We start from the raw sequence: 10,566 nt of genomic DNA on the forward strand, positions 1-10,566 counted from the left end.
TGGGGAGCAAGCTTCTCGGCAGCGGTCGGTGGTGATGAGACGGTGACAGAGAGAGCGGATTCGTCGCGCGGCATCAGCGTGAGAACGTGCTTGGTGAGGGGCACGATGGAGCTTCTCGGCAGTGCGGAAGACTCTTTTTTTTTTACTTGGGGAAGAAGAGGCCGGGAGAAAGGGGCTTTGGAGAAGACGTCCAAACCCTTTCAATCAGGCCAGCACGTGAATAGTAATGCCCACAGTCCAGAAAATTTAGTTGTCGTGGCTGTGATACCAAAGTTGATGCAGGACAGCAGAGGGAGGAAGGAGAGAAGAGGAGAGGAAGAAAAAGAACCAAGCTTCTCACCTGGCTCTAGCTATGACTTCACACCAGGGCTTCAAGAGAAAGGAGGCTATTTTCATTCAATTATTCATTCATCCATCCTAATAAAGGCATGGACCCATATATATATAGTCACAAAATAACAAAAAAACTCCTACAAAGAAAACAATCCTATAAAGGTCCTCAAATGACAATATGCAAATAAGCCCAATCAACATAAAATAGAATAAGATAAAATCACATGAAATCAATCCAAAACTGGCTGAACTGGCTGGATCCACTGAACTGGCTAGATCATGTGGCGACCGGCTGACCTGGGACTGGTGTCCGTACAAGAATTGTGCAAATGTGGTGTTGATTAGATACTCCGCAATGATCTGGCTCATCTTCTCAGTTGGGTGGACGGCGTCCCAGAATGCATATTTGCTTGCATCTGGGCACGTAAACGGGCTCAATTGGTTGCATGTGTATCCCACCTCGAACGTTCCAGTGGCACAGCATCCGAACTCAACATTTTCAAACCCTCCAAGTAAACAAAAAAAAATAACAAAAGGTTAGAGCTGTCGATCTACTTGTTTGTTTACTCGTGCTGTTTCAAATCTGGTAGTTCGAAAGCCTAAGAGAGTAGATCCTACAGATAGCGTATTCGATGTAAGACAGATATGAGAAGATAAGACCTCGTTTGTGTAAGGATTGAATCAGACGTGGTTCGAACCCAGATCAGTTGCCCTATTAGTTTATTGATCTAAGCATGATCAGCACCATTATGGTAAATTTGGTTTCCTCCTCTCCAATAGTGTACTAATGTAATATTAATCATAGGCCGGAAAGGTGGTTACAACTACTATTTGATATACGTTTCCAAGCAGTGTACGGTTACATTATGGCTTTATTGTCAAAGATGGTACACCACTCCAGATATGAGGTGGCTTGCTAAATTATCTGTTACTCGAATTTGGATAATTACCCAGCAAAAATTACAGTTAGGTGTATATATATATATATATATATATATATATATATATATATAAGTAATTGGAAACCAAATTATTTTGTAACTCAATGACTAACCATAAATATAAGTAACTGAAGAAGTTGCAGTTGTAATTTTATAATCTCGTAGAAATGAAGCAATGAAGAACGTACCATAGATAACTCGATTTTGGACGACGTAAAGAAAGAAGTCATAGAGAGGGGCTAATTTCAATTGGATGCCCGGCAGAGCAGCACACAACTCATCAATCGTGGCTTGCAACTTTGCATTGAAGTCTCTTGCCGCCTTATTGTACTCTTCCACGCATGAACGGCCGGTCGCAAAGTTCATGCTTCGCTCCAGAGGCACGCACCCGATCGGACCCAATCCTGTGAAGCCGATCTTTCTGGCCCCCAAGGCGTAGAGTTCTTTGATGAAGTCACGGGCAAGACCCGCGAGGAAGTCCACATACCCACCAACCGTGAATTGCTTCTTTCGATCCGAAGCGTTGGCAAAGTAATTCTCGATAAAATCATTAGTCCCGATGCTGATGACATACACAGCCTCCCTCAACGTATGCTCGGCCTTCTCCTCTCCGAGATACCTTGTCAGTCTGGTTTGATACTCTTTGTAGTACCGGACTTGCATCCACAAGGGTATCACAGACTTGTAATCAGGAAACAGAGAAGAGTTTGAGTTATGACCGCAAAAATATTATATGTATATATATTTGAATGCTTAGTATTTATGTTGCTTGGAAGCCTATATATATAACTACTACGCTGGCATGGATTCCCTGCATGCATTTGTTTATGTCGGACATGATGCCGAATATGTCAGCATAAGTCTGTTATTTGAGGTTTCAGATTAAATCATCAAGAAAAATAAGGAACAATTATCATATCTTACAGTGCCGAGAATCCAGGCCCGCCCATGCATTAATTTACGGGTGTTGAAGAGAAGGACGACTTACTAGAACGTTGGACGTCGCAATGTCCAGGCCGGAGCCAGCAGACGCAAAGCAGACCCTGGTGGCAAAATCCTCTATCCCATACTGGGGATCAAGATAAGCCGGCACGAAGGGACCGAGGCCGTAAAACTCCGAGCAGAAATCGGTCGCCAGCCGGCCATTGCTGAACCGCCCGGTGGGCTGCCCACCCATGAAATCGCGCCCATACGGTCTGAAGTTGCTCTTGAGGAGTGTCGGGATCCCGTTGTTGTTCCCCGAATCGACCGTGGAGTCGCCGAACACTATGATCGCCGGCACTTCAGCGATGGCGGCAGTCTTGGGTGGCGGGAACCATAACATCATCAATGGGAGTAGCAGTAGGAGGTTCATAATGGTCCATCTCATTTCCATCCCCTCTCTCTACGTGGAAAATAAAAAGAGCAGGAGCAAGAAGCATGTGAAAGGCAAATAATGCGGAGCACAGGAGTATGGGGACTCTGGAGACTCAATGATTCACGATCAGGTTTAGGCCCATACCGTATTTAAAGTTCTAACTCATGCCTTATTATTGCAAATATTTCGATGGTAATTAGGCTTCCTTATGAGTCATAATTGGTGCTTTGAATCTTGTGATCTTTTTGATGTTGCCGACTGCCGGAACCAACTAAAGCGGGCATTCAAGGCCATCCATTAAGAAAGAGGTTGGCCGCTGATTACGTGGCAAGGAACCGTCTATGTTGGCGAAATCAATTATAGGCATGACTGTTTTGGGCTCGGCTCGCCAAGGACAAAGCCATTAGGCCACCCCAGCTGAGCACGGATTCAAATTCTTCGTACACCTTTAGCTCACGCCCCACGAGTAGTATGTCGTTCAATAGGCGAAACGCATGCCAATAATTCAAAATAAAAGAATAACTGATGGATACCTCGGATTCAATAGAGAAATAAATCCAATAATGTACTAACTAACAACAACGAAGAATATTATGTTTGGGGGCATTTAACTGATTCAAGGGTGACATTTGTATGATTACGGTGCAACTGGGTTATGAATAATGCACCGTTCTTCATCATTGGTAGGTCACAGACAGCTCTCGTTTCATAATGAAGATTTATTTTCCCATGTCCTGGAGACCTAAATAACAATGCTATCCACTTCCATTGCCTTGTATTTACGTTGATAGAACACAGGTCGCGACAAACTCAAAGTTCTGAATCTCTCGTTGCATTCCTTATCCAAAACCATGGAATCAACAGCCTCAAATCTTTTCGAGCTTTCCCTTCGTTCACTCAGTTGATTCAGAATTTTAAAATATATTTTTCAATCCTATGGATCATGATGCATCTTGGTATCCGAGCACTCACTAAGAGATCATTTTGTACATAATTCATACTACTGATTGTAGGACACCATGATTACTTCTTAGTTCCAATATTGCTTTATGCAGGTACCGAACAACTCCGTTCTTTCTCCATCTCTCTCTCTCTCTCTGTGGGTACTTCAGAAACTAGGTCAGTTCCCAAATGAAACAAAAAGATATTAGAAACAAAAGAGCATCAGAGGAGAAAAAAAACAATGGCCAGTTTTTTTTGCATTAGAGGTATAATTTCAGCATTCATGTTAACGAATGCTCTATCAATCTTTAGCTACTTCAGTAATAATTAAGAGAAGCAACAGGCAATCTCTTGACATTCAGATCAACATCAATATTCGTTGATGCCCCTGCAGAACTATCTCCTCCGGTAGCCAACCATATAAAGATGCAAATCAAATATTTGTGAAACTAAATAAGTATTCTGGGTAGATCACCTATCAAGAAGCAAAAAAAATAATCATATGGAGTTCTGTAGGCCTGATCCAAGAAAGAAAGGGCGATCCTTGTGCAACTGCAGCATCTTAAGAGCAACATAGGATTGAAAATCAGGAGAGGTGGGTTGGGGTAGCTTAGATAATGAGGTACTAGATATGGAGAGGGAGATTATAGCTTGTTCTTGTGGGGTTGAAATTGGGAGAGACTAGAATGGGCCTGGTAGACTGTGGCTTGGGAACACTCATATGTTGGAAAGTGGAATGTAATGCATGAGGGCTGGGGACCTGGGGTGATGGTGGGAGTGGATAGGGATGGGGGCCTGCAGGGCTATTTATGAGGTGCTAGGGTGGAAGTGTGAAGGACCTTGTTGGGTCTAGAGGGCTTGTGCCCTTCTGGCACCTTTGGCTCCACCAATGCACATACTCTGGCATGTAAATGTTTATGCTTGCTATTTGTCTATGTGCACATGCATGGAAGTAAGTCACTGACTTTACTCGATACCGTCTATATATAAACATTTTTTAAGGAATGCAGCTTCAGGGTGAATTTTAAACCTTTGTTCAATTACTAGTGTCCCTAATCTTCACTTCCATTGTTCAATGATTAACAAGTATCAAAATGGTGCAAAAAATGTAGATTTTATAAATGATGCTGGAGCTGACATACCTGATGAGGATGAAGACAGAAGGGTATATACATCGTCCATCAATTCTAATGCAAGAGGATCAAGAAGATGTTGATGAGATGGAGAGACAGGTCTATGAACGATATGCAAAATCAAGCCATATAGAATATGCTGAGGATGCCACTGACGTTGAACAGCAAGCTCTATTGCCATCAGTCAAGGATCCGAAATTGTGGATGGTGAAATATGCGGTATGATGTTTTCTATTTTTCCTCTTTTGTCTCAAGTCTTGATCTTAGTAGTTTAGTAGTCATAGTCCTCCTAACTGTTTAGTTCCATTTATTAACTTCTCTCACAATGTCTTTCAGATTGGTCGGGAGCGTGAAACAGCTATATGCCTCATGCAAAAATTTATAGACATTGCTGCTGACCTGTGTGTGTTCAGGCTTGCAAAGGTTTACGGAATATATACTCTTCGGCGAAGGTGATGCTTGTACCAATAAAAGAAATGACTGATGTTCTATCAGTTGAAAGCAAAACTGTTGATCTCTCTAGGGACACATGGATTCGGATGAAGATTGGTATCTATGAAGGAGATCTTGCTAAGGTATGGTTGTCTTTATTGCTACTTTGTGCCTTGTGTTCTGTGTCCATCTTTTCCTCAGCTAGCTTTACTTTTGCAGGTTGTTGATGTCGATAATGTACGCCAGAAAGTGATAGTCAAACTACTAATCCCACGAATTGACTTACAAGCCCCTGCTAATAAATTGGTATGAATCTCTTTTCCGCACACTTGAAAAGGAAATGAAATTATCTCTTTTCCTCTTCACACACACACAAAGAAACAGACATGCATACATATATTTTTATATATTAAACTTGTTTTTGGTATAAGTGTATTTATATATACACATGTAGATATTTCATATAGATACATGCAAACATAGTGTGTACATATACATACATACATACATATATTTATGTTTATATCTTTATATGTACACACATATATGTATGTGTCTATATATGTATGTACTGTATCCTTAAAATATGTAAGAGCAGTTTAGTTTCCAAATTTTTCATTTCCTAAAGAAACCCTAATAAAATTACTCGGTTAAACATTTAAATTATTTCTCCAATAACCCTAATTAGATTCTCCCTTAAAAAATCTATATGGAATAAGGGATTCAAGTGTTGCTGGATTTGAGAATAGCAAGAGGAGTATAGAGTACATAGGAACAGATGGGAGAAAATCTAATTTAGCAAAAAAAAACCTAAAGGCTTTTAAAGATTTTTTTTTTAGTATATCTTGTCTCTATGAACTTAAATGAAGAAAATATTTCTAAACTAAAAGGCAATGAGATATAATGCATTAGAAAGAAATGGTTAATTATGAGTAAATTATTTTCGGGCAGGGTCGGTGGAACCGTCCCGAACCAGGTGGTTCCAGTCGTACCGAGCCATCCCGGTGACGGACCGAGATGGTTCCGGCAACGAAAACGAAACTTATTGCCGGATAGGAAGAAGAAGAAGGAGAAGAAAAGAAAACAGAGCACGAGCAGGGAAGAGAGGGAGAGGGAGAGGAAGGAAGAGAGAGGGAGGTGGAGGCCAATCGGCAGAGGGCCGGTAGAGCCGAAGAGTCGCCCGAAGGTCCGCTAGTCGTGCGGAGGATACTCTTCCGGGCTTCATGGCCGGGTCCCTTGTTTCGTTCAAAACAAGGGTTTGGCCGCTTTTTAATTTCGCAAAAATAGGGGACTTGGCCGCGGAGCCTTCTTCCGCCTCCTGCCCGGGTCGCCTACCCTCCGCCGGCTCTCCTTCTCTCTCCCTCCCTCTCTCTCCCTTCTCTCTCTCTTTTTCTCTCCCTTGTTCATCCTCTCTCCCGCCTCTTCTACTATGTCGGTATAGGCTCGGTACGGCATGACACGGGCCCGTACCTATTCATGCTGCCGGACAACTAGTCTGGGGCCTGGTACCAGTACAACAAACCATTTTTTCATGTCTTTTTAGAATTTAGATTTTAGTTAAATTATCCTCAATCCAAAATTTTTGGTAACCACATGCATATATATGTGCATTGTAACCAGCATATATCTATAGCTTGTGTTTTGGTTGAACAAAGGAAATTATCAACTTGATTATTTATTTTTGGTAACCACATGCATATATATGTGCATTGTAACCAGCATATATCTATAGCTTGTGTTTTGGTTGAACAAAGGAAATTATCAACTTGATTATTTATTTATTAGTATAATGCATTCTTTTTCATTTAAAATGCAGTGACATACTTATTTCAAAATTACCAATGAAGGTAGTCATCATTTTCAATGATTTGATCTTCTTGGAGCTTTATTAGATTCAATTTTTTTCAATTTGCTCTATCCCCCCCCCCCCCCCACCCTCTCTTGTTCATTGCAGTCATTGTTGTTTCTTTACTGTTTTGTCTTTTTGAGCAATTTTAACTAGGCTATATATTTTCAGAAAGGTAAGGAGGTTCCGAATAGAGGTGGGCATTGGGCCGGGCCGCCCATGGCCCGGCAGGGTTTATAAAAGAGGGCCGGGCTGGGTTAAGGATTTCTGGCTCGCAGGCCGAGCCTGGCACAGCCCATAAGGGCCTGGGCTGGCACGATTCGTGGGCCAAGCACGGCACGGCCCGCGGGCTAGCCCGGAAATTAGCCAAAATACCCCTCAAATTAACCGTTTTATGGTTATTGGGAGGGGCAAAATGGGTAAAAAGTCACAAATAGCCATTATGGGCCACTCAAAATGGTTATTTTTTTTTGGACAGACATGCCGTGTCAGGCACGGCCCGTGCCAGGCCCGGCATGGCCCGCCACCCCACAGGCCTAGAGCCGTGCCGGGCTTAGCCTTTAGGTTAAGCGGGCCGTGCCTGGCCCGACCTTTAGGCTGAGCCTGGCACGGCTTAGCCTTTAGGTTAAGCGGGCCGTGCCAGGCAGGCCCGTTTAGTAACCGGCCGGGCCAAGCACGGCCCGTTTGGTCTGTGGCCCGGTGGGCCCGGGCCCGGCCCGGCACGGCCCGATGCCCATCTCTAGTTCCGAAGAAGAAGACATTCGTTCCTCCGCCATGCTTTTTTAACATTGATGAAGCAAGGTAATTCTGTTTCTTATTCTTCATCTCTGTTTCCTAGTAAGATGAATTTTGTATACAACAAAAACTCGTGCTCATTTTTTGGTACTGATTGTGTTTAGGGAGATGCATATCCGGGTTGAGCGTAGAAGGGACACGGATACTGGTGAATACTTTGAGATGGTTGATGGATTGATGTTCAAAGATGGATTTCTGTACACAACAGTGTCCATAAAATCAATTAGTTCACAAAACATACCGCCAACTTTTGATGAACTTGAGAAATTCCGGAAGCCTGGAGATGATGCTGATGGGGATGTGGCTAGTTTATCTACTTGATTTGCAAACAGGAAGAAGGGCCATTTCATGAAGGTGATGCTGTTATAATTGTTCGTGGAGATCTCAAAAATCTGATGGGATGGGTTGAGAAAGTAGAGGATGATACAGTCCATGTCAGACCAAAGATGTCAGGGTTGCCTGTAATCACTTCTTGACTATTTGTTCTTACTACTTTCAGTATCTGGTTTCAGCATCTAACTTCAAAAAAAAAAAAAGATAAATGAATAGGTAAGCTGCAATGCTAATTGCAGAAAACACTGGCTTTTAATGAAAAGGAATTATGCAAGTATTTTAAACCAGGAGACCATGTAAAAGTGGTCTCTGGTGTTCAAGAAGGTGCAACTGGTATGGTGGTAAAAGTTGAAGGCCATGTTTTGATCATCATATCGGACACTACAAAAGAAGATGTAATCAGTACTCTTAACAATATAACCTTGGAAAAGCATTTGTTATAGGATATGATTTTTACTCTCTGCTGACACTTGGTTTATTGATGATTTTTTTGATGTCACTTAGATCCGGGTTTTTGCGGATCATGTTGTGGAGAGTTTTGAAATAACCACTGGGATTACAAGAATTGGGGATTATGAGTTACAGGATCTCGTGCTTCTGGAGTAAGTTTTCTATATTATTATTATTATTATTATTATTATTATTTTATTTTATTTTGCTTTGAAAAAGGGGAAGAGGGAGGAAGGGACAAGCCCACCCCCGCCGTGTAGCAGCCCCCACTGGGCCCTCACCTCGCCAGGAGAATGTTCAATGCGGGCAAAAATGACCGTGTGTTGGACACCCCGGCCGATTTTGCTCATACCCTCCCCATCGTGGGCCCTGCTCGGTTACCCCTCTGGGCTCTAGCACGAATACCACGTGTGAGTACGTCACACCTGGCACCCCCGAGGCTACCAGCAGAGCGATGCGCCCTTCCAGACCCCGTGTCCGAGCAGGAAGCATCCGGTCTCCACAATTTAATCGACGCCCGTGCATTTCGAACTCGGAACCACTTGGTTGGAAGTAAGGTCACGCTCCCACGGGGCTACCACCTCAGTGGTAGTTTTCTGTATTATTTATATCATTATTGTGGGTTTATAATGTGAAGCGGTGACTCTTTTCTCCTGGTTTTGTTCGCTTGTTGAATGTTGTGCAGCAATGTGTCTTTTGGTGTAATTATACGTGTGGAAAGTGAAGCATTTCAGGCAAGAAAGAAGACTCCTGAATCCTGATTGTAGTAATGGCCCATTAGCTTATTATATTTCTAAACTGTTTTCTGCCTGTGTTTAGGTTCTCAAAGGTGTACCAGATAGACCTGAGGTCGTGCTTGTTAAATTGAGAGAAATAAAAAGCAAGATTGAACGCCAAAGATCGGTCACACAATACAGTGTCAGTCAAGGATGTTGTGAGGGTTATTGAGGGACCCTGCAAGGTCTGAATTACTTCCCTGTTTTATTACCTGATAAAAAAGTAATCTTGATGCTTTCAACTCAAATTCAATATCTGTGGTGTTTTCTTCTTGACATAGATTTTGTTTTTGCTTTTTTCAATCAGGGGAAGCAAGGTCCTGTTGAACACATACATAAAGGGATCTTGATCATCTATGATCGCCATCATCTTGAGCATGCTGGTTTTATCTGTGCAAAAGCTCAGTACTGGTTTTTTGCTAGAATGCTGCGGTGCTGGCTACCAAACACAGTGCAGGATTGCATCCTATACCGATACACCGTCTTCCAGTGCTGGAAACCTGCTGGAACAGTACAGTGCCGTTTGCACTGACCCAATTTGGCGGTATTTGAAACTTTGCCCAAAATACATAAACAAACAAGTTTTGAAATTTGAAGGGGGATGAAGAGCCTCTGTGGAGTCCCAATGAGCCTATCCTTATTATATTTCTCTTGTGGTTGAGAAGGTCGAGGGGGGAAGAATTTAACAAACTTTGTGGGGGTTGGGCATTATGAAGTTTTCTTTTTTTTGGGTTGGGGGTGGTGGTGGTGTGTTTGTCGTGTGTTCTCTTCTGCAATCCCATGATTATGTCATGCTGGAAAACAGCTTTTTAGATGGACTGGATATTTGAGAACTGTGGATATGAGGAGCGCTGGTACGGCTGTTCCTTTTCTTGAGAGAGATCATATTAATAAGGTGATTGACATACAAAGCCCAAAGGCCTTCTATTGTTAAAATTATATGGGCTCTTTCTCTCTCTCTCTCTCTCTCACACACACACACACATACATGCACGTGCAACGGTGCAAGTACATGCACATGCACATGCATGCAATGTCACTCTCAGTAAAGAGTCCCTACTAAGAAAAGTTTCAAGAGACAAAGCATAGGTATCCTCACAAAATGTAGACAGACCTTTATGCACCAGCCATCTTGTGCTGAACTCTTGGAGCTACCAAAAGACATGCATGCACTCAGGACTCGTTTCTAGATGTAATTGTGGATTTCAGTTGAGGGATATTCCACCCT

The 10,566-nt window shown here is 42.6% G+C and overlaps 1 protein-coding gene and 1 pseudogene across 2 annotated transcripts; one reads left to right on the top strand and one right to left on the bottom strand.

Annotated features, from left to right (window-relative positions):
- Positions 1 to 370: 370 nt before the first annotated feature.
- Positions 371 to 3,917, bottom strand: LOC148714686 (GDSL esterase/lipase At2g04570-like). The gene is made up of 3 exons (XM_088715952.2): positions 2,263 to 3,917; positions 1,463 to 1,955; positions 371 to 839 (listed from the first exon to the last, which is right to left on the bottom strand). Exons 1-3 carry the CDS (start codon positions 2,647 to 2,649, stop codon positions 418 to 420), a joined length of 1,302 nt encoding a protein of 433 aa, XP_088572078.2. The 5' UTR covers positions 2,650 to 3,917; the 3' UTR covers positions 371 to 417.
- A 712-nt stretch (positions 3,918 to 4,629) lies between these two features.
- Positions 4,630 to 10,001, top strand: LOC148714687 (putative transcription elongation factor SPT5 homolog 1; annotated as a pseudogene). The gene is made up of 11 exons (XR_016398825.1): positions 4,630 to 4,925; positions 5,043 to 5,281; positions 5,358 to 5,444; positions 7,141 to 7,159; positions 7,728 to 7,785; positions 7,884 to 8,240; positions 8,352 to 8,507; positions 8,617 to 8,714; positions 9,248 to 9,296; positions 9,382 to 9,523; positions 9,646 to 10,001. The product of XR_016398825.1 is annotated as a putative transcription elongation factor SPT5 homolog 1 (transcript).
- Positions 10,002 to 10,566: the final 565 nt, after the last annotated feature.

Source organism: Phoenix dactylifera, chromosome 2 (genome assembly GCF_051530095.1).
Source record: "Phoenix dactylifera cultivar Ajwa chromosome 2, Ajwa_hap1_PhDact_Kaust_v1.1, whole genome shotgun sequence".
Lineage (NCBI taxonomy): Eukaryota > Viridiplantae > Streptophyta > Magnoliopsida > Arecales > Arecaceae > Phoenix > Phoenix dactylifera.

Coding starts and splice junctions, on each gene's coding strand:
- LOC148714686 (XM_088715952.2), bottom strand. CDS start 2,649: ATGGAAATGAGATGGACCATTATGAACCTCCTACTGCTACTCCCATTG. Junction 1,956..2,262: donor TTGCGACGTCCAACGTTCTA/GTAAGTCGTCCT, acceptor CCTGATTACAAG/TCTGTGATACCCTTGTGGAT. Junction 840..1,462: donor CCAAAATCGAGTTATCTATG/GTACGTTCTTCA, acceptor GTTTACTTGGAG/GGTTTGAAAATGTTGAGTTC.